This window comes from Neoarius graeffei, chromosome 1 (assembly GCF_027579695.1).
Source record: "Neoarius graeffei isolate fNeoGra1 chromosome 1, fNeoGra1.pri, whole genome shotgun sequence".
In the NCBI taxonomy this organism is placed as follows: domain Eukaryota; kingdom Metazoa; phylum Chordata; class Actinopteri; order Siluriformes; family Ariidae; genus Neoarius; species Neoarius graeffei.
The window spans coordinates 71840420-71864491 of NC_083569.1; the positions used below are offsets into that span (position 1 = coordinate 71840420).

Consider the following 24072-nt stretch of genomic DNA (forward strand, 5'->3'; position numbering starts at 1 on the left):
TCACCATTGGGATTTGTAGCTTCCTCAAAGTGTGAATCCTGATCCAGAATGTGCATTTCCCCCCTGTCTGTTTTGAAGTCTTTGAGTGTTGAAAAGCATTACTGATCCAGGCATAGTCTGTTATGATTTATTGTGATTACAGATTCAGTACTTGTTACTTATTACTTGTTACTTTAAGCTGGCCGACTAAATAAATACAGATCAAGATGTTAATTAATGAACTTTTACTTTTAGTGTTCTGAATATTTCAGTGATAAAATGTCCTTGTCCATGGAAATCATGTAAACATTATTGTTGTATCAAAATGGATCCATTAAAAAAAAAGAAAAAAATTTACAACACACTCTTTGTGTATTTTGAAGGGTAAGCGGTACAACAAATTTTATTATCCAGCCTGAGACCAAGTTCTGTATAAAGATATCATTCACTTTTAGTCAATAATTAATCCATATGTATGACTTATTAAATGTAATAACTGATTGTAGCGATATAAATAGCACAGTGTAGACAAAATTGCTGCAAAGACAAAATTGTTGCAGATGTATTTTTATACAGATATTGATTATGTAACTCGTGATAATAAATAGATATGTGTGCAACTGCTATCTATTAGGGAACAAAATATGAATTATGGAATTTGAGTCCTTGATTTTGTCTTGATAATATCTTCCATTCACAATCCTCCATCATCCTGTAAAAGAGAAATAAACATGTTCCATTTAATGCCTAAAGACTACTCTGTGTGGGATCTTGTATTTTGATTGATTCTCCTGTTGTCAAAAAAAAAAACCTACTTATTTTTGGAAATATTTAAAAAGTTAAAATGGACTTATTTAAAATAAAGTCAATACTGCTTTAAATTTATACATGCACTTCACTATTTATGTTAAAAATGTTAATTCTGATATACACCCATTATCTATACTGCTTATCAGTCAGATATATCTATAATCTATTGTCTGCCTTCTCATATGTATCTTCTCATAAAAAAGGCATCCCACTCTTGCATAACAAACCTTGGCCATGAACTAATGACAGCTTTCAGTGTTACATACTGAGAGCACACTTAACTAGCTTTTAGCCACTGAGACAAAGTGCAAATAATATGCTTATACCCTGCTTATCACTGAATGTGTAACCATAAACTAGCTTAGGGTTTAATGGTCAACCTTCTATTGATTATTCTCTTACTCCTTTTACCTCATACATCAAATTGCCCATAAAGTTTTTTTTCTTTACTGATAATTAAGTCCATTGACGCATGTACTTGTCTCCAACTCCCAATAGACCAATACAGAACTTTGCTGAAACACTGCTGTAATATTTACCTTAGGGCTTTCTCGACAGTCTCCGCATATAAAGCCAATGCAGCCATTAATGACCTGGATCCCAAGCAGCACGACCTGTATGACCCCCAGACCTAGTACAATGGAAAAGAGAACAATGTGCCAGAGGACAGCATTTTCCGGGAAAACACAGAGAGACCACTGAGATTCATTCACCAAGTAGCTGGAAGTACTGCAGACACAAAGAGAGAGAGAGAGAGTAGATAAGTTGTACCTTTTTGCATTCAGATACTTAAAATCCCAATCAGGATGATTCAGAATAAAAGCATTCAATGTACTCAATTTGTACACACCAATAAAACATGTATGTGAAAAGTTTTTTGGGGGGGTATTTGGCATCAATGGCACATTCACACATAGATATAAGTACACTGTAAAAAATTATAACCACATTAATTTATATGAATGTATTTCTTCTCTTTAATTCCAATTGTCAGGCACAGTGGTGTAGTGGTTAGCGCTGTCGCCTCACAGCAAGAAAGTTGTGGGTTCGAGCCCAGTGGTCGACGGGAGCCTTTCTATGCGGAGTTTGCATGTTCTCCGCGTGGGTTTCCTCCGGGTGCTCTGGTTTCCCCCACAGTCCAAAGACATGCAGGTTAGGTTAACTGGTGACTCTAAATTGACTGTAGGTGTGAATGGTTGTTTGTCTCTATGTGTCAGCCCTGCAACGACCTGGCGACTTGTCCAGGGTGTACCCCGCCTTTCGCCCGTAGTCAGCTGGGATAGGCTCCAGCTTGCCTGTGACCCTGCAAAGGATAAGTGGTTACGGATAATGGATGGATGGATGGAAGACAAGTTTTGGATATTGAAGTTGAGTTTATACGTTTTCAAAAATTAAACTTAAAGTAATCCACTGCCTTGATGACTTGTGAGTTTTGTCTGGGTTGTCAATGTTAATTTAGCTCATGTCTGTAAGTTATAAGTTCAAAAACAGAAAGTGGGGGGAGGAGGAGGAGGACGAGGAGGTGTGAAGCCGACAGAAAATGTACCGCGAGTCAGAAGTGGTTCAGTGTGAGGTTTAAGGAAACTGGCAAACTTGCCATTATTTGAGGAGATGAGAAATAAATCTAAGTAGAAACAATTTATAAACATCAGTAATCTTAATTTAAAATAGCAATAGATATGAATATAGTTTAAGTTTTCTTCACTTGAAAGTGTGAGTGGAAACAGTGAGGAAGTTTACATTTATTTGACAAGATAAAGTGAGTTTTCTTGAATCGATAATGTAACATAGTAAGTTGTTTTAACTCGGAGTATCAGCTTGAAACAACAAGTGATCTTTAGTTAAATGACGTGTATAACTTAACCTTTGTTTCAACACAAAAAGTTATCTTCCAGTTGAGTTTATTTAGGTTTTTAAGGCAAGAGTTGAACTTTTGTTTCTAGGTTTAACCAGTTTGAAAATTTTTTTACAGTCTACTGAACCATAAATATAATTAAAATTGGATTTATTTTACTAGAGTCAAGAGCTGAGTTACTTGTGGGGCAAGTTCTCAAAAGGATAATCCCATTTCTCTGAGTCCACACGGCATTTTGGGCCAATAGCCAGTGCTGCAGATGCCACGCTGGTGCTGTATATTCCCCCAATTAGACCAAATGCAGAGGAAAACACAGAGCTCAGCATCTAAAAACAGACAGTCAGATACAAACACACATTTAGCTTAATAATATTTTAATCCTACATAGGGCTGTTTTCAAATGGCCTATGTATTACTGTAGTTAAATAGTGCAATGCCTAAAACTAATCCTCAGTAACTCTAATTATTTGGGCTGCATTAGTTCTCAAAATTACAGCTTTGCACAAGCTTACAAAGGTAAAAGGTTACACTGAGTCAGTTACTGATTTACAAAGTTGATTGATTTGCGGAACGTTGGAGGCTACGTACTATTCAAATATCAGTTCGCTTTGTTTCTGCTTTCACAGTATTCAAATTTTCCTTTTTTCCCCAGATCTACAAGAGTTTAACTCCCCACAATGGAGTAGTTTTACTCACACGGCAACGATTTCCACAGCAGCCCTTCCCACAGCAACCTTTTCCACCAGCTCTGATAGCCGAACAGCTTGGACAGAGCATCTGATAGACAATGAAATATCATTAAATAAAAATATAAAAGGACTCCTACAATGACAGTTATTATATCTGTTGTAAAATAACTGCTTATACAGTACTTCTGCTTCGTAAATAAATATAACAAGGTTTTTACCGGGTGCTACTGATTGATTGTATACCAGCTGTTTACGATCTTTTGACTTCATGATGATGACATGGTTAAAAACTTTAATCTTATATACTCCAGAATAACTACAGTTTCAAATGGTGTTACCCATGCAAGAGAATAATCATCTAACACTACAAGAGAAATCAGAAATCTAAAGAAAAATGCTTTATATTTACAAAATCTAGAGATTGTGACATAATTAAAGAAAACACGAAATACACTTAAGAGACATGCCAGTGAATGAGCAGTGGTTTATATATCCATTTAAGTTTGGTTCATAGTTACATTAAAATAACTTTTTCTGATACAACCATGAAACAGAAAAGGACTCTGTTATTTACTTACAAACAAGCCTCCACCGAAGAATCCTCCCATCAGCCAGACCTGTAGGGAGATCTGATCATTTTCCAAAACATTGCCATTGGGGAAGAACAACAGCAGGTTGGCTATCATACACAGAAATGCAGAGGGCAACAATATTAAACCCACTAACCGTGCACACTTTCCTGTACAACACATCTTTTTTCTTTAACCTTGACTGTTATTTCACCTGATTTAAGACCCTAAAGACAGAACCAAGACTGATTGCGTATAAACTTGAGATTAACACCCGTGTCTCTGTGCCCAAATTGTGAACAAAGTCAAAGAGGAGCTGTGTATTAAACAGCAAATGTAGAAGAGTGCCTCAGCTAATGAAGGACACACAGTAGAGATCTAAAACTCCTGCATGACCTTTGATATCTGTTGATATTTACTTATCTACTATCAGTGTCATTTATGGTTTGTTAACATAGGTGAGAGTATGTGTGTGTAATAAAAGGGACAGGTTGCAGTTGAGTGTAAATGATATAAAACAGGCTGCTATATGATTTACTGATCACTCCAGGTACATGGGAACATGGGTTTCCCCACTGACTACTTCTGCTATAGGCAGCACGGTGGTGTAGTGGTTAGCACTGTCGCCTTACAGCAAGAAGGTTCTGGGTTCGAGCCCCGTGGCCGACGAGGGCCTTTCTGTGTGGCGTTTGCATGTTCTCCCTGTGTCTGCATGGGTTTCCTCTGGGTGCTCCGGTTTTCCCCACAGTCCAAAGACATGCAGGTTAGGTTAATTGGTGACTCTAAATTGACCATAAGTGTGAATGTCAAGTTTATTTGTATAGCGCTTTTAACAATAAGCATTGTCACAAAGCAGCTTTACAGAATTTGAATGACTTAAAACACAAGCTAATTTTATCCCTAATCTATCCCCAATGAGCAGCCTGTGGCGATGGTGGCAAGGAAAAACTCCCTCAGACGACATGAGGAAGAAACCTCGAGAGGAACCAGCCTCAAAAGGGAACCCATCCTCATTTGGGCAACAACAGACAACATGACTATAACATTAACAGTTTTAACATGAAGTCAGTTTCTTTGATGTTATAAACTCTTCATTAATGGAAACTTGAGTGCTAAACTGTTCATGACAACTGCAGTCCTAAAGTTAGCAAGACAACTGTAGTCCTCAGCCATAAAAGCATTACTGTAAGTGTCCAGAGCATCCTCCAGGTGTGACTTTCAACTGTCCACATGGGGCTGTTCTCCACAGGAGCGATGTGATGAAACTCCAACCAGACACAGGGCACCAGGATGGATCAGGCAGGTCCGAGGAGCAGAAGAGGTCAGCACCTCGATCCCAGGACCGACATGTAACTCAGAGGGACAGATTTGAGAGAGAGAGAGAGAGAGAGAGAGAGAGAGAAAACATAGGTTGTTAGGTATGCCCAATGTCACCTGAATAAGTAGGAACAGTATACATATTGCACTGAGTACAAGCAGGGACTCCGGCAACTAACTATGACCGCATAACTAAAAGGGGAGAGCCAGAAGGTAACACAGGCATGAGGGAGCCCCGGGACATAAAACAGCAGCCACTACACCATCAACAAACTCGAGTGAGCAAGCGAGTGGGGACTGACGGCATCCATACATCCCAGTTTACCAAAACACTCTGTCTGAGGACCCTCCAGATCTACTCCTTTACCTCATAAACACCATTAACAAAAGGCTTGACTAAACAGATATGTTTTCAGCCTAGACTTAAACGCTGAGACTGTGTCTGATTCCTGAACACTACTTGGAAGGCTGTTCCATAACTGTGGGGCTTTGTAAGAAAAGGCTCTGCCCCCTGATGTAGCCTTCACTATACGAGGTACCAGCAGATAGCCTGCACCTTTTGATCTAAGTAGGCATGGCGGGTCATAGAGGACCAGAAGTTTGAATGGTTGTTTGTCTCTATGTGTCAACCCTGTGATGACTTGTCCAGGGTGTACCCCACCTCTCGCCCATAGTCAGCTGGGATAGGCTCCAGCTTGCCTGCGACTCTGCACAAGATAATCGGTTACAGATAATGGATGGATGGATTACTTCTGATATTTTCTTGTCAGAGCTATGCTAACCAATTCTAATTAATGTATTTTCCCCCAAATGGAAACCAAGTACAATTTTTCATCATCTACAAACAATGCAAATAATAAACTATGGGTATATATTTATATACTGTATATAATAATATACCAACTGTACGTAGTAATATACCAATATAATATATTAGTGTTTTATACACTGAACAAAAATATAAACGCAGCACCTAAAGATTTTATTTATTTTGTACATCCGATACTGATTTTTTTTTCTGCCCACATCAAATGATAGTATAGCATACCAGTAAACATTTTTTGAAAAAAAAAAATGTCCCTCTACTCAAGTTCTGAGCAGTGCCCAGACTTGAGATAATCCATGATCCAGTCGGGTGTGAACATTGCAGACAAAAATTTCACTGAGTAATGCATGTCATGACCATCCTTTATGTGGGGCCAATAAAAGGCCACCCTAAAATGACAAAAATGTTCAAATGTCAAGATGCCACAGATGACCAGAATCAACCGGGAACGAGCCATTGGCATGCTGCAGGCTGGAATGTCCATCAGAGCTGTAGGGCATCAATTGGGGGTGCTATTCCACGATAGTCCGCCTCCGACGACGATTTCAGCAGCATGGCACCACAGACAACATGCCACATGCACGCAGGCCACGTGTCACCACTCCAGCACAAGACCGGCATATCCGTCTGACCCACCTGCGTGATCGGTGCCAGACTGCAACACGGAACGCAGATGAGACCATGGGGAGATACAATCGCAGGGTCAGCAGTCAAACTGTGAGAAACCGACTCAGAGAAGCTGGCCTCCATGCATGTAGACCTCATCGAGGATTGGACCTGACTGCTGGGCGACGACATTCTCGTCTGGACTGGGCTCGGGCACATAGAAAATAAAAATGAAAATAAATTTCTATCTGAACATTTGTATTTCATAAAATATGGACCGCTGCGTTTATATTTTTGTTCAGTGTAGATGGTAATGGTAAATTAATTGAGCATGCCTAACAACCTGTGTTCGTTCTCTCTCTCTCTCTCTTTCTCTTCTCCCTCGTCTCTTCCCTCTACCTGCCTCTATCTGTCAAGTTACATGTCGATCCTGAGACACCAGTGATGCTTTCTGCTCCTCAGACCTGCCTGATCCGTCCTGATGCCCTACATCTGGCTGGAGTCTCATCACGTCGCTCCTGTGGAGGACGGCCCCATAAGGACAGTCGAAAGTCACACTTGGAAGATGGCTCTAGACACTTACAGTTTTGCTCTTATGGCCAGTGTTGGGCACGTTACTTTCAAAAAGTAATTAGTTATAGTTACTAGTTACTTTTCCCAAAAAGTAACTGAGTTAGTAACGGAGTTACTTTGTCATAAAAGTAACTAATTACCAGGGAAAGTAATTATTCCGTTACATTTTGTTCCCCCCCCAAAAAAAATCAAATTCAATTAGTGTAATCATAATAAAAGTGAATGTTAAATGTGTTTAATGACTGAAATGGACACTTAACAGAACCAGTTAGTAACATTATCTACACTATATTAATATTTTTGTGGGACAATGTGAGATAAGACATCTATTAAATATAATATATTTTTGCAGTTATTAAAATTATGTTACTAATTACTGGCCACTGACGAGGACAAACGCTTTGTTCCTCGACATAATGTGCATTGCACGTAAACACTCTTGCCTTTTATTTAAAGTAATGAAAAGTCCTGGCTGTATTTCCAGTGTGAAAGCGCAGTGCTGGGCTGACCGCTCGCCATCGCTGGCTCTTCCGATTGAAAGCGTGCGCAGTAGTGCAGTAGGCGTGGCCTACCTACATATGTTGTCCAAATCTACTCTGATTGGCTGACTATGCCGTTGTCTCGTGTCTCCCCGCCCCACACTAAAGCAGAGTAAAGAAAGGCTGAACGAACAGCGTGCCAGATGAGAACAGCTTTAATAAAGTAACGCATAGTATTTTATTGTAAGTAACGGGAACGGCGTTATAACGATGTAAAAAGTAATTAGTTAGATTACTCGTTACTAAAAAAAGTAACGCCGTTAGTAACGCCGTTTATTCTAACGCCGTTATTCCCATCACTGCTTATGGCAGAGGACTACAACTGACTATACTGACTTAATTTTAGAACTGCAGTTGTCATGAACAATCCTGCACTCAAGTCTCCATCAATGAACAGTTGATAACTTCAACAAAATAGACTTCATGCTAAAACTATAATGAATTTCCTGGTTACACAGTTGCACTTTATGACTATATAGAACACAGTTATAGACGCAAATTATTTATAATCATGCTATCTCTTAGCACCCAAATGAGGATTTTTTTTGTCTGGTTCCTCTCAAGGTTTCTTCCTCATGTTGTCTCGGGGAGTTTTTCCTTGCCACCATTGCCACACGCTTGCTCCTCAGGGATAAATTAAGGATAAAATTAGCTCATGTTTAAAGCCTTTAATTTTCTGTAAAGCTGCTTTGCATCAATGTCTGTTGTTAAAAGTGCTATAAAAATAAACTTGACTAAATAAAGCAGTATAAATAAAGTAAATATTTAATTTCTACATAATAAGTTTTTATGGGATTCTATATCTTCCTGAGAACCAACCCATAGACTTGTGTCCTCTGTAGTTGACATTTGTTTTACGTGCACACCCTCTTACTCTTTCAAGTTGTTCACTTGAATCCTGGTGTCTTGTAAAGAGTACATCCTGGGCTTTCCAATGATATATCATGTGACTAGGAGGGTTGCTGGAAAATTCCTAATAAGGAAATCACAACAAAAGAGAAACTGAGAGACACATATTTTTCTTGGTTCCCAGGAGGATACACATTATTGTTAAGGGTGGCTTATATGTGACCATGGAAAATGTTATTTTCCCTGAAGAAAATGCTTAAAATTAATTCTTGGATAAATTGTAAATTTCTCCAAGAGCATTAAAGGGATGAAATATGACTTTTGACAATGCTTAATTATCTCATCTCATTATCTCTAGCCGCTTTATCCTTCTACAGGGTCGCAGGCAAGCTGGAGCCTATCCCAGCTGACTACGGGCGAAAGGCGGGGTACACCCTGGACAAGTCGCCAGGTCATCACAGGGCTGATACATAGACACAGACAACCATTCACACTCACATTCACACCTACGGTCAATTTAGAGTCACCAGTTAACCTAACCTGCATGTCTTTGGACTGTGGGGGAAACCGGAGCACCCGGAGGAAACCCATGCGGACACGGGGAGAACATGCAAACTCCGCACAGAAAGGCCCTCGCCGGCCACGGGGCTCGAACCCAGGACCTTCTTGCTGTGAGGCGACAGCGCTAACCACTACACCACCGTGCCGCCCATGCTTAATTATTTTATATGAAATAAATATTATAGTTATGGGCTATAATAGTATAATAAACTTTAGTTAGCAAATAACTGAAAAAAATATATTCTGTTGTCATTGTGTTATTTATTTTCAGCCCATCATATTTTTACCACTAATTACCATAAAATTGTTAAATAACCTTTGACCCCTTTGAGTTTTCACATGAAACTTCCTATGATAGGCTACGCATGGATTAGCATGATAATATCATTATTAGGGCGGCATGGTGGTGTAGTGCCTCACAGCAAGAAGATCCTGGGTTTGAGCCCAGTGGCCGGCGAGGGCCTTTCTGTGCGGAGTTTGCATGTTCTCCCCGTGTCTGCGTGGGTTTCCTCTGGGTGCTCCAGTTTCCCCCACAATCCAAAGACATGCAGGTTAGGCTAATTGATGGCTCTAAATTGACCGTGAATGTGAGCGTGAATGGTTGTTTGTCTCTATGTGTCAGCCCTGCCATGACCTGGCAACTTGTCCAGGGTGTACCCCACCTCTTGCCTATGGACCCTTTTCACGTGACGTCACGACAAACGCGGCCGCCATTTTGGACATGTACTACCAGTAGTTTACCACAGCCAGCATTGAGGAATGGCAGCAAAGAAAGTGTTTATTTTCAGCAAGACTTCCATCATGCCACTATGTTGTTGTGCACCTGGATGTAGTAACCATCAACAAACAAGGCAAGGGTTATCATTTTATCGGATCCCGGTAGATGCTGACCGACGGAGAAGATGGATAGCGGCATACCAGCGCTTGTGTAGTGACCACTTTGTTGGAGGTAAGACGAATAAAATTAGCCAGAAAAGGCATTACATTGCTGTTAACATTCCATTCTAGTTTACTGTAATTATGATCTGGCAGCTATTTACACCGGATCCAGTGTAAATAGCCGCCGGAGCCAACATCCGAGGTTCCGGAGCGCGCTTGCTCGCGGCCCGGCCGGAGCCATTGGCCGCGGAGCCAGCGTGCTCGCTCGCAGCCCGGCCGGAGCCGGCGGCCGCGGAGCCGGCGCGCGCTCGCTCGCGGCCCGGCCGGAGCCGGCGGCCACGGAGCCGGCGCGCGCGCGCGCTCGCGGCCCGGCCGGAGCCGGCGGCCGCGGAGCCGGCGCACGCTCGCTCGCGGCCTGGCCGGACGTTGGCTCCGGCAGCTATTTACACTGGATCCGGTGTAAATAGCTGCCAGATCATAATTACAGTAAACTAGTAAATACAGTTTTCTGCATCTCGCTCCTTTTTCTTTTATGTTTGTCGCCTTCCTCGCATTCAAACCGATTTGAGCCGAAGTCCACTACATGTCCAAAATGGCGGTCGCGTTTACGAAGGTCACGTGACTGAAAAGGGTCCATAGTCAGCTGGGATAGGCTCCAGCTTGCCTGCAACCCTGCACAGGATAAGCAGCTACAGATAATGGATGGACGGATATCATTATTAGCCTATGGCAGATGATTAGCCAAATTCTTGCCTATTTTTTTTCGTGTCAGGCAAATTTTTGTTTTCATATTTGTATAATGAAAAGAATGAATCTTTATTTACACTTGAGTAGGGGAGAGCAGGGAGACTTGGAACAAGTTTTCAGCTTGTGTGAAACTCTCTGCAGGTTGCGTCATATTCATATTGCATTAGAAAATACTTACTATATCCTCTTACCACAGCATTAGTTTCTCAGCTTGTCACATATACTGGCCTTCAGACTTCACTTTTTTTTTTCAGGGAGACATGAGACATTGAGGGGATATATGGGATATGTTGGGAGTTTTTGGACTTAGTGGGGAGACATGAGCAAAAATAAAATAGCTAGGCCTACATGTTTAATTTTTATTTATTGTCAAATCTTGTAATATATGAACTGTACGAACACACAATGCTGGTACAGCGATAGAAAAATGTCAGTTTACCCAAAACTTGACTTGACAAAACAGTTCCATTCTCAAGAAGGAATGAAATAAGCTTAATCCTCATGCAGGTACACTCCTACATTTTTAACAAACATTTGTAAACAATTGTATATTTGTAAACCACAAGAAAAAACCTGTAACATGAACTGTCCCAACTGTTCTCATCTGGACATTTTGAAAAAAAAAAAATCCTTCAATGTTTTTCCCCAGAATTTAATTTTAATAAATAATACTATATATTATATGGACACAAGTGTTTTACTGGGAAATACACCACTTGTATTTTTCATACAAGTTACATCCAGGTCATGGAGAACCAAAACCATGATATCGATGAATTGTTTTGATAAATGTGGGTACTTTTTGTTTGTGAATGTGTCTATGTAATAAAAAAGAAAATCACATATTGGCTTGAAGATATGAAGATTATCTTCTCGTGCTGAAAAACTTGCATTGCATACATCGCTGATCTGAGTGACATAGTTAAATAATATTGGCTGGTGTTGAGTGGTATATCAAATATATTCCATTCAGTTAGCATGATACTGAACGAGTTGAAGACGAGTTCAATATCATGCTAGCTGAATGGAATATATCTGATATACCATGAAAAAAGCCATTATTATTATTATTATTATTATTATTATACCTACACATTCTCTTCATATCCGCATATCAGCATTCTTGAAGGCCAATGCTAGCTTACCTGTGAGTCGACGCCGTCAGCGCAGCAGTGAAATCACCTTCCAGCCAGTGTAGCGTTCATCAGTAGTGTTAGTGAACACTAATAAAACAGTCAAGTCAGTGCTATCGAGAGCAAGTAGCACAGGCTAATGAACGAGAAACTAAGATTTCTGTCTCTAGACTCTTCTTCCACACACACTTGCCATAGTATTTTTCATTCAGACATAAGTATTCATTTCCCTGTGTAATTTACTTAGTTACTTTTAAAATCAACATCGACAACTACACACAACGGAGCGACCTGGCAGCCTGCTGTTAATCCCCTGCAAAATCCTTTGCCTTGTTGCTTTTCTGGTGTGTCTGGTTAAGTTTTGACTGAGCTGAAGTCCCAGCTCTAATAGTAATAGTTCGTCACTGCTTGTAAATATGCGTGAAGAATTTCTAATGAAGTTTTGGTAGCCTTTCAGGTGTTCAGTGTGTCTTTCTCTTTCCCAGTGAACACAGAAATGCTTCTGCACATGCACAACAGAAAACTCTCATTGGATATTCGCATCAGCTCCGACAAGTGATGTCATGTTGTCTTGACAACCATGCAATATCGTAAACCATATTCAATGCTCATTCTCCACTGACTAGAGTGGCATAATACACATAGGATAAGTGATATGCTAACAATATTGCATGCTATTGAACCAAATGAATGGAACCTGCTAGAAGGGAATAGAACACATTTTTATTCCATGGAAAAAGTGTCCTATATGTATAATAATTCCCGATATTTCACACGTTTTCCCACTGACTTGACATGCATTGTCAAAATGGCGAACCAGTTCAAAATTAAAATTCTTTTGATTAACTTGCGTTTTTTGTGTGGATGTGTCCATATAATATAAAGAACATTATATGGTTGCACAAAGATATGAAATTTATCTTCTTGTGTTGAAAATATTTTCACTTGTTCACTTCGCTCACTCCCAATATTCACCACTCAGAGATAAACTTCATATCTTTGCGCCACCGTGTAATATCCTTCATATATGGTAACTCTAGGCTACATATTTTAATTCCTAACAAATCCTGAATTCACCAGCGTACATTACACCATAGAATTGTGGTGGACTGTGAAGTCAAAAATACAAGTTTTGGGTGACAAAAATATTGAACTGCACAGACTTTTCTGCAGTGTCCAACTTCATGGCTCCAAGGGAAGTAGGTTACTCTAAGGGGCAACGTTTCACTTCTGATGTAATCTAAAACCTGATTAGTTGAAATTAATTTATGGGAATACAAACTCTCCTAAGTCTCCCCACTCTCCCCTATAGAAAACGAGCCTCATTGTGGCTAAAGATAGAAGATGAACCACATAGTCCATATTTTAAATACAGTTGGAATTATTTATTTACTTAATCTTTGTACTTGTCATCCCCTCGACTTTCCCCAATAATGTACAGCCAGAGGAGGTTTCTTTTTCTTTTCTTTTTTTTAATGATGGATGTTGTTCGGCTAATCTTGTAATTCACCTTGTGGAGGTAAGAGAATTTGTTTTGTAAAATATCCACAGTGAAGCGCGCTTAATCTGCATATTACAATGTAAAACAGTAGGCTACACACTCATTTGCCTGACTGACCCTGGCAATATGCATAATGTATTTTCGTTTTGTGCGGTTTTAGTATGATTTTCATACATAGGCCTAGGCTAATTTGCAAATTATGGTCATGTCAGTGCCTAGTTAACATCCTATGGAGTAGGCCTACTTGGCCTTATGCAGTTGTTGCCCAAGTTGAGACCAGTGTTAGTGTAGATGAAATAAATATGTCCCCACAGTGTCACTTCTGTTTTCAGAAAGAATCTCATTCATCTCATTAGCTCTAGCCGCTTTATCCTGTTCTACAGGGTCGCAGGCAAGCTGGAGCCTATCCCAGCTGACTACGGGCGAAAGGCAGGGTACACCCTGGACAAGTCGCCAGGTCATCACAGGGCTGACACATAGACACAGACAACCATTCACACTCACATTCACACCTACGGTCAATTTAGAGTCACCAGTTAACCTAACCTGCATGTCTTTGGACTGTGGGGGAAACCGGAGCACCCGGAGGAAACCCACGCGGACACGGGGAGAACATGCAAACTCCGCACAGAAAGGCCCTCGCCAGCCACGGGGCTCGGGGCCACGAGGCCTTCTTGCTGTGAGGCGACAGCGCTAACCACTACACCACCGTGCCGCCCTTCAGAAAGAATGCCTATATTAAATATTGGTGCAAAAAGAAATGTGAAAAATTGGCCCTGTCGTAAATAGCACCCAGGTCATCCTCCAAGTCCACAGTATTCGAGTTTCCAAGGAACTGGGTTAGTAAACGCAAGCATTTGGGACACCCATCAAAACTCCATTACATTCAGCCATCAGTGAAATTCATTATTATTTCATTAGTTCTTTCACTTAAATCAGAAACTGTCACACGGACCAATTCAAAAGACCTCCTCTGGAATAACAGTAGAAGTGGTAGTGTGGTTAAGACATGGACTTTTGACTGAAAGGTTGTTGCTCAGTTGTATAAATGAGATAAATGTAAGTTGTTCTGGACAAGGACAGTGGTTAGCACTATTGCCTCACAACAAGAAGGTTCTGGGTTTGAATCTCATGGCCAGCTGTACACAGGTACAAATGTGAACACTCAAACATGCCTTGTGTAGATATTATCTGTCAGTATAAAGGAGTTTATTTTTGGGTTTTGTTTGGCTTTAACTCTCTACACTAAATTGCCCATAAGTGTGAATGTGAGTGTGAATGGTTGTTTGTCTTGTCTCTGTTAGCCCTGTGATAGATTGGCAACCAGCCCATGGTATATCCCAAATCACTCAAGTGCATGCAGTGGCTTCATTTAAAAAAATAATGTTTATGCAATCAACATTAATTTGGTAATTATCATAAATTAAGTGATTATATTCTGTGTACTAAGTTTACTTTACATTGTAGCTCAAGTTCAGTTTGTAATCCTACTACTACTTAATGACATGCTTAATTAAGAATGAAAGACATTGTAGGATTTTATTTGAAGATACACTATTTGGTCAAAAATTGTGAAGAATGTCCCTCCTTGTAGTTTCTCAGCTGAAGTATTGTTTCTCGACCTTTTGGCTATTGTTTCTTTTTAGTCATGCCCAGAGAAGGCAACACTCAGCCAGCCTGTATGGTGTGGCTTAGGTGTTCTGATGCAGCTGTTGATATAAAAAAGCACTTTGGTTGGGATTGGGTTTTTCTGGGTTGAGACTGGGACTGGCTTGAGATCATTGTGGAATTATGGCATCAAAGATTTTCTGCCTGCAGGATATTACTTCATCTGGATTCCTGAATGTTACTTTTGCCTCCTTTATTGACTGCTCTGTTTTCTTTGATCAATGTTCCGAGCAACCAGAGGAGGAAGTGTTTTGTGATCTTCGTTTCATACCTCTCAGGGCTGAGGTCCCTGTGACAGTCCACCTGTACAACCCCTTCGTGGCCGATGAAGGCATCAGGGCACTTCTAGCAAGGTACTGCTCTTCGGTGTCAGCTGAAGAGAGGGTTCGAGGCTGGTTTGGGATCTGGAATGGCAAGTGGCAGTTCCTGGTGAGGTTGAGAGTTGACCCAGCGGCTGCTGGGGATCTCCTTCATCCTCCAGGTAGTTTAGTCATTGGTTCTCACCAGGGATTCCTCCATTACCCCGGCTAGCCCCTCTACTGCTGGAAATGCACGTACAGAGTGACATCCCTCCCAGGATCCTGGAGGCAGCCAATGTATTTAAAAATAAAGATTCTGCGTATCTCCTTTAAACACTCACACTCCCATCAACACTGCAAAATTAACACCTTGGCATGCACATACCTTTTTATATCAAGTCAAGTCAAATCAACTTTATTGTCAAATATGCTATACATGCTCGACATACAGCACAGATGAAATATCAGTCCTCTCTGACCCACGGTGCAAACTGGCAATGCAATAAATAAAAATAGAGTAATTGAAAAAAAACCTAATATAAACAGTATAAACACTAGATAGGAACTAGACAGACTAAACACTCAAACAATATAAACAGAATAAATAAACAGTATAAACACTAGATAGAACAAGACAGACTAAACACTCAAACAGACAATATAAACAGTATAAATACTCTAGATATTAACTAGACTAAACACACACACACACACACACACACACACTGGTACAAATAACCAAACAGTCAAGGGCACTTGAGGCATAGCAGGTAAACATGAAACATGAAATAAGCAGTTTAAACAAACTAGCAGCTGTTAAGGTGAGGTAGTGCGGAATAGTGCAGATGAGCGAGGTAAAGTGAGATGTGCGGTCCCTGAGTTCAGTGTGAATGAACGATGAGGTGTGTGTGTGTGTGTTGGGGAACTGTGAGGATGACATGTCAGATGCTGAAGGGGGGGCAGGGGTGTGTGCGAGCAGAATCTGTGGCAGGGGGCAGAGGGGGGAGGAGGGGCAGAACAGGGAGGGAGTTGAGCCTCCTGACCGCCTGGTGAAAGAAATTGTTCTCGAGCCTGCTGGTTTTGGCCCGGAGACTCCGCAGTCTCCTCCCCGACGGCAGCAGGCTGAAGAGGCTGTGAGATGGGTGGGTGGGGTCACCTGCAATCCTGATGGCTTTGCGGGTGAGGCGGGAGTTATATATATCCATAAGAGAAGGGAGAGAGACACCAATGATCCTCTCAGCTGCTCTCACGATGCACTGCAGAGTCTTGGTGCAGGTGCCATACCACACGGTGATGCAGCTGGTCAGGATGTTCTCGATGGTGCCTCTGTAGAATGTGTGCATGATGGTGGCTGGGACTCTTGCTCTCCTCAGTTTGCGGAGGAAGTAGAGACGCTGTTGGGCTTTTTTGGCCAGTGATGCGGTGTTGTTGCTCCAGGACAGGTCTTCAGAGATGTGCACACCCAGAAACTTGGTGCTGCTCACCCTCTCCACTGCAGCACCGTCGATAGATAGTGGAGCATGCTGGGTGTGCGCTCTCCTGAAGTCCACAACAATCTCCTTCGTCTTCTCCACGTTCAGGCGGAGATTGTTGTCCTTGCACCACATGGCCAAGCGGCTCACCTCACTCCTGTAGATTGTCTCATCGCCATTGTTGATGAGACCCACCACAGTCGTGTCATCCGCAAACTTAATGAAGAGATTTGAGCTGGATGTTGGTGTGCAGTCGTGGGTCAGCAAAGTGAAGAGGAGGGGGCTTAGCACACATCCTTGGGGGGCCCCCGTGTTTAGTGAAAACAAAAAACAATTTTATTTACTCACTTCAGATAGCAAAAACAGTGATCAACAATGGCACTACAACGAGTGGCACACAGCGGGAAAGGACTGAATATCTTGAGGCAAAGATTACTGTGTCCACATTTCTACAATTGTCTGACATATTTATGAATACCAACAGCTTTAGTGCTGATTATTAAACAGTGCAAACATCTGCAAAATGTCCAAACAGCTTTCCACATAAACAGCTATAAGCCGCTCCTCTACAACCATATTCCCCTGAAGTAGAGGCAAGTGAGAGTCAGGCTCGAGGACATTTACACAAAGAAAGAGAAAGAGAGAGGAAGACAGAGAGAGAGATTTTCAATTTGTAACTTTTAAAATATGAGGTTAAATACTATAAAACACCAACACATTATTATTAGTTTGCCTTTAAAGATATGTGCTTACCAAATAATATCAGGCTATAACTATCAAATTGTATTATTTGCATTTCCTGTGGCAAACAGTATACTGTAATCTGCTTTTATACAGATAGCTACGGTCTGCATGCGTATCAAGCATGTCAGTTTAGCGTTGGTGTCGTCTAGTCAAATAAAACAAAAACTAGCCAGTCAGATTTGGACTAACAGTATTCCTGGTCAACTTTACACTTGTTATATGCAGGCCATATTGTTCTTGGTTTAGAACAATTAATAATTATCTGTGACTTAATGGTAATAACAGGTAAATATGACAGGAGGCTTTAGCTAGCTTGTTGAGACCCATAGTGAGCGTGCATGTCTTCTGACGTCTACGTGTATTTTATGGAGTAGGTTGAAGGTTAAGTGTATGCCGTGGGATGAGGTCAAAGTAGAGCAGTGCACACTTTATATAACGTTATGACAGGTGTTTTAGTGCCAAGGGGTTGGTGCGGGCCAGACCCTGCCCACGGGCTGTAATTTGGAGTCTGGAGCCCTCGAGTATCCTTATCCTCATTTTTTTCTGTTGTGTTGTTAACATCTATCCCATCTTGGTTTATACTGGTGGTTGCCTCTCCCCTTGCTGTTATTTTCTTAAAAATGTACCGATGCATTTCTCTCCTTCTTTGACATCTTTCTCTACTTCTTATAATTACCCCCTTTGCTTTGTATTTCTGCTAAGACTGGCATTTCTACTTTCACTCTCTCTCTTCACTAAAATCAAAACCATGATTAAAATATATCTGTAATCTTTTCTGCAGCCTGTTCAGGTGTTTCTTTTCTTTTCTTGTTTTCTAAAATAGTCTTTAACCATTTCTGCCTGTGCCTGGAATCCTGGAGGGTCTGCCAGAGGTTGTATTGCTCCATTTATATTCTCTAAGCTTGTACTCATAATACTGTGCTCGAGCACATTTGATCCTCAAAGTCCAATTTGTTTGACTAGTGTGATTGTTGTGTAGCACGCTCTAGTGGAGTTCATTTGCACCGCTTAGAAGGGGTGCGCTTGGGCATGGTTCACTTAGGCTCGTGCACAGTGTGATCACTAACCACGCCCAAGCACAGAACTTGAATGCTGTGACATCAAAAGTAATTGACAGAAACAAGCATTTTGTACTTTTCAATTAATTTGAGAATTTGGGTTAATAACGGGCCTGGTTCTTACATAATTGATGACCGTGAATTGTCGTCAGTGAGTAAAGCTGTGAATTCCTCCTTCAATGTCTGTTGCCTCGATAAAAATCTTCTTATTCTTGCAGGAAGTTTTTTTGAAAATCAGTGACTTGCAGAACTGATAAGCCTGTGCGGCATGTGAGAGGGCCGTGGTGACAAAATGACTCCAAATAATTAACAATGTAAAAAGAGTCATGAAACAAAAAAACATCCATTTTGCTTCCCTAGAGCACTTTTTTTTTACAAAAGTTGCATTGTGATGACAGGAAAGCATGAGATGATAGAAAAAGAAGACGGGAATGAATCTTCCATTGGTTGGTGGGCAGTCCATTGTTAAAGGTAGACTGCCTGTCAGATTTTTCAAGTTTAAGTCATAAAAAGAATTTTCCCTGACACCCAGTTATTTTTGTTTAGTGGACCGAAAGCTACTGAATTCGAGTCACAGACTTCCAATTTTATTCATTTTTTTTTTTTTTTTTGTTGTTGTTGTGAATAGGACAACGGCCTTTCGATTTCATAAAATCGGTGAAATTTAGTTCCCTCTGAAATTTGGTCATTGTGATATATGTTTAGGGCGGCACGGTGGTGTAGTGGTTAGCACTGTCGCCTCACAGCAAGAAGGTCCTGGGTTCGAGCCCCGGGGCCGGCGAGGGCCTTTCTGTGCGGAGTTTGCATGTTCTCCCCGTGTCCGCGTGGGTTTCCTCCGGGTGCTCCGGTTTCCCCCACAGTCCAAAGACATGCAGGTTAGGTTAACTGGTGACTCTAAATTGACCGTAGGTGTGAATGTGAGTGTGAATGGTTGTCTGTGTCTATGTGTCAGCCCTGTGATGACCTGGCGACTTGTCCAGGGTGTACCCCGCCTTTCGCCCATAGTCAGCTGGGATAGGCTCCAGCTTGCCTGCGACCCTGTAGAAGGATAAAGCGGCTAGAGATAATGAGATGAGATGAGAATGATATATGTTTATTTCTGTAATATCTAAACATATCAGGACATTCTGTGGCTGGGAAGTTATTTAATTTGAGGAGATTCCCAAGCAAATAATGTGCATCAAATTGCTTGCTTCACGCAGTCAAGCAGACGGAGGAAGTCTGTGTGCGCATGCGCAGGTTTACTATTTTCTCCTTTTTCTTCATCTTTTGGGTTTTACAGCAGCTGGCATCCACAGTGTTGCATTACTGCCATCTACAGGTTTACCTTGACCATGTACTGACAGATACATCATTCTGTCACTAAACGAACAGCTGATCACACCGAGGTGCTCGCTGACCACCGATATTTATTAGTTTGGTCCTGCATTTCCTTTCCTTCGCAACATAACGTCTTTTCTTCTCGCTTTCCGTTACTGTAGTCGGTCTTTCACGTTTCATTCGCGTCCTCCATTTTCCTCTCCTGTTTCAAATTTGTATCCCACAATGCCTTGTGTGATGGGGAAAGCCCACCATGTGATGCATGATGTAGGATCTTGAATTGGGTCATAGTGAAGCAAGAAAAATAGCAGAGAGTTTAGGGCCATGTGGCCCTAAATTAATTAATTGTTCTATTTAAAAAAAACTAATAAAATTGGAAGTCTGTGATTTGAATTCAGTAGCTTTCAGTCCACTAAACAAAAATAATTGGGTGCCAGGGAAAATTCTTTTTATGACCTAAAGTTGAAAAATCTGAAAGACAGTCTACTTTTAATGAATTTAGGGTCATGTGGCCCTAAATTCTCTGCTATTTTTTCTTGCTTCACACTTTATTGATCCCTTTGGGAGTGTTCCCTCAGGGAAATTAAAATTTCAGCAGCATCATTACAGGATAAACAGAGAATAGAAAATAGAGAAAACTTCTAGATAAATTAAATTAAGTATTTACATATACAAATATTAAAAAAGAATAAGATAAAAAAGAAAGAAGAAGAAGAAAGAAGAGAAGAGAATATAATGGTTAGGGTGCAGATAAATTTTAATTATCTCCAGAAATATAATGATATTGATTTATTTACTTCTTTGACTTGTTTTAAGATGAAATGTAAAATAATTAATGAAAAAAAAATTTTTTTAGTCTGATATGGACAAGTATGTTTTCTATATATATTTACCTGAAACCACTATGTACATGGTTTAATTTTATTTGGTATATTTTCATGTTTTAAGTTATGTATAATTGTTTGGTCTCATCATTTGTTTTACATTATGTATTTTATAGTTACTGTTTTGGCGGCATGGTGGTGTAGTGGTTAGCACTGTCACCTTTTTGCATGGAGTTTGCATGTTCTCCCCGTGTCCGCGTGGGTTTCCTCCGGGTGCTCCGGTTTCCCCCACAGTCCAAAGACGTGCAGGTTAGGTTAACTGGTGACTCTAAATTGACCGTAGGTGTGAATGTGAGTGTGAATGGTTGTCTGTGTCTATGTGTCAGCCCTGTGATGACCTGGCGACTTGTCCAGGGTGTACCTCGCCTTTCGCCCGTAGTCAGCTGGGATAGGCTCCAGCTTGCCCGCGACCCTGTAGAACAGGATAAAGCGGCTACAGATAATGGATGGATAGTTACTGTTTTACATCTGTTACTTTTTAGTGTTGGTTTTATGTTTTTATTGTTATCATCGCTGTAACTGGATCTGCAGGGTCTGTTGATGATGAATGAATAAATAAATGAAAATCTCATCTCATCTCATTATCTCTAGCCGCTTTATCCTTCTACAGGGTCGCAGGCAAGCTGGAGCCTATCCCAGCTGACTACGGGCGAAAGGCGGGGTACACCCTGGACAAGTCGCCAGGTCATCACAGGGCTGACACATAGACACAGACAACCATTCACACTCACATTCACACCTACGGTCAATTTAGAGTCACCAGTTAACCTAACCTGCATGTCTTTGGACTGTGGGGGGAAACCGGAGCACCCGGAGGAAACCCACGCGGACACGGGGAGAACATGCAAACTCCGCACAGAAAGGCCCTCGCCGGCCCCGGGGCTCGAACCCAGGACCTTCTTGCTGTGAGGCGACAGCGCTAACCACTACACCACCGTGCCGCCATAAATGAAAATAAATGAAAAAATAAAATAACTTAAATTTTGTAGCATTTCCCCTCAGACACCATCCACAGAAAGTGGTTCAGGTTCAGCAGCATCAACACTGATCAGTGAACCATGGAAAGATGTTTCAGGTTTGGAATCTGCGACTAACACTTAGACTAGTGGCAGTGATTTTGTCAGGTGACTAGCCTAATAGATTATTGTTGGCTTGTTAGCTATCGTTAGCTGCTTTGACTGTGTTTGAACATAGATATAGTCAAGTCAAGTTTATTTGTATAGCGCTTTTAACAATAAACATTGTCGCAAAGCAGCTTTACAGAATTTGAACGACTTAAAACATGAGCTAATTTATCCCTAATCTATCCCCAATGAGCAAGCCTGTGGCGACGGTGGCAAGGAAAAACTCCCTCAGACGACATGAGGAAGAAACCTCGAGAGGAACCAGACTCAAAAGGGAACCCATCCTCATTTGGGCAATAACAGACAGCCTGACTATAATATTAACAGTTTTAACATGAGGACAGTTTCGTTGATGTTGTAACTCTTCATTGATGGAAACTTGAGTGCAAAACTGTTCATGATAACTGCAGTCCTAAAGTTAGCAAGACAACTGTAGTCCTCAGCCATAAAAGCATTACTGTAAGAATCCAGAGCATCCTCCAGGTATAACCCTCAACTGTCCTCATGGGGCCGTCCTTCACAGGAGCGGTGCGATAAAACTCCGACCAGACACAGGGCACCAGGATGGATCAAGCAGGTCCGAGGGGCAGAAGAGGCCAGCATCTCAATCCCAGGACCGACATGTAACTCAGAGGGACAGATTGGGGGGGGGGGGGGGGGGGGGGGAAGAGAGAGAGAAAGAAAACCACATGTTAGGTATGCCCTAAAAATGACAAGTATTAAATCTGTGTGGTAGGCTCGCAGAGACGAGAGTCTTTACATCAGGCATAACACACAACAATGGCATGTTAATATGGTAAAAAATATATCATGACCTGCTCTGGCTGGATGCTTGATTGGGTGATGGGAACACACTCCTCAGCAATGATGAGATGCAGATGGGACCCTTAGGGCTGGCCAAGACAATTCAGTGACATTTCACCAGGTCTGGGACATGTGACAGAAAGTCTGACGGCTGATTCCCTGCAGGCTACAATAGCCAGTCGAGGTCTCCACCCTCTCCACCAAAAGATTTCCTGTTGACTCCATGTAACTCAGAGGGACAGATTTGGGGTGGGGGAAGGGAGGGAAAGAAAGCACAGGTTGTTAGGTATGCCCAATGTCACCTGATATATACAGATATATACAGCAAATGCTGCATGGGGGTTTGTGAGATGCGTCTCTGCCTCCGCCATCTTGCAGGAGGTGTTCAGGCACGTTCAAATAGTAGAAAATGCCAGACTTTTGTTCTCCTTTTGGGTGTTCTAATGAAATGTTAAAACCAAACAACAGGGAATAACAGTTCACAGGTGTGAAGTTATTTAGAGTATTTTACTATTATGTAGGTAATAAATTTTATATGGCAATAAGTTATCCTTATTTTAAGTTAACATAGTTACTGTCCTGATACTAAATTAAGCTAACATAGATTATGTCAAGTAAAAAAAAAAAATTACATTTTAGTAAAGTTATGTACGCTACCATTCAAAAGTTTGGGGTCACCCAGACAATTTTGTGTTTTCCATGAAAAGTCACACTTTTATTTACCACCATAAGTTGTAAAATGAATAGAAAATATAGTCAAGACATTTTTCTGGCCATTTTGAGCATTTAATCGACCCCACAAATGTGATGCTCCAGAAACTCAATCTGCTCAAAGGAAGGTCAGTTTTATAGCTTCTCTAAAGAGCTCAACTGTTTTCAGCTGTGCTAACATGATTGTACAAGGGTTTTCTAATCATCCATTAGCCTTCTGAGGCAATGAGCAAACACATTGTACCATTAGAACACTGGAGTGAGAGTTGCTGGAAATGGGCCTCTATACACCTATGGCGATATTGCACCAAAAACCACACATTTGCAGCTAGAATAGTCATTTACCACATTAGCAATGTATAGAGTGGATTTCTGATTAGTTTAAAGTGATCTTCATTGAAAAGAACAGTGCTTTTCTTTCAGAAATAAGGACATTTCAAAGTGACCCCAAACTTTTGAACGGTAGTGTATTAGTAAGACGATGGAAATATTTGTCAATCATCAATTTTTTTTACATTCATATGAGATTAGAGCTGAATTTGTATTGTTCATCTG

The 24072-nt window shown here is 41.1% G+C and overlaps 1 protein-coding gene across 1 annotated transcript; it reads right to left on the reverse strand.

The window, feature by feature from the left end:
- Nucleotides 1-606: 606 nt before the first annotated feature.
- On the reverse strand, nt 607-4085 carry tm4sf5 (transmembrane 4 L six family member 5). Its single transcript, XM_060924687.1, has 5 exons — nt 3912-4085; nt 3341-3421; nt 2825-2970; nt 1329-1518; nt 607-691 (listed from the first exon to the last, which is right to left on the reverse strand). The coding sequence occupies exons 1-5, from the start codon at nt 4083-4085 to the stop codon at nt 674-676; spliced, it is 609 nt and encodes a 202-aa protein (XP_060780670.1). The 3' UTR covers nt 607-673.
- Between the last annotated feature and the right edge of the window lie 19987 nt (nt 4086-24072).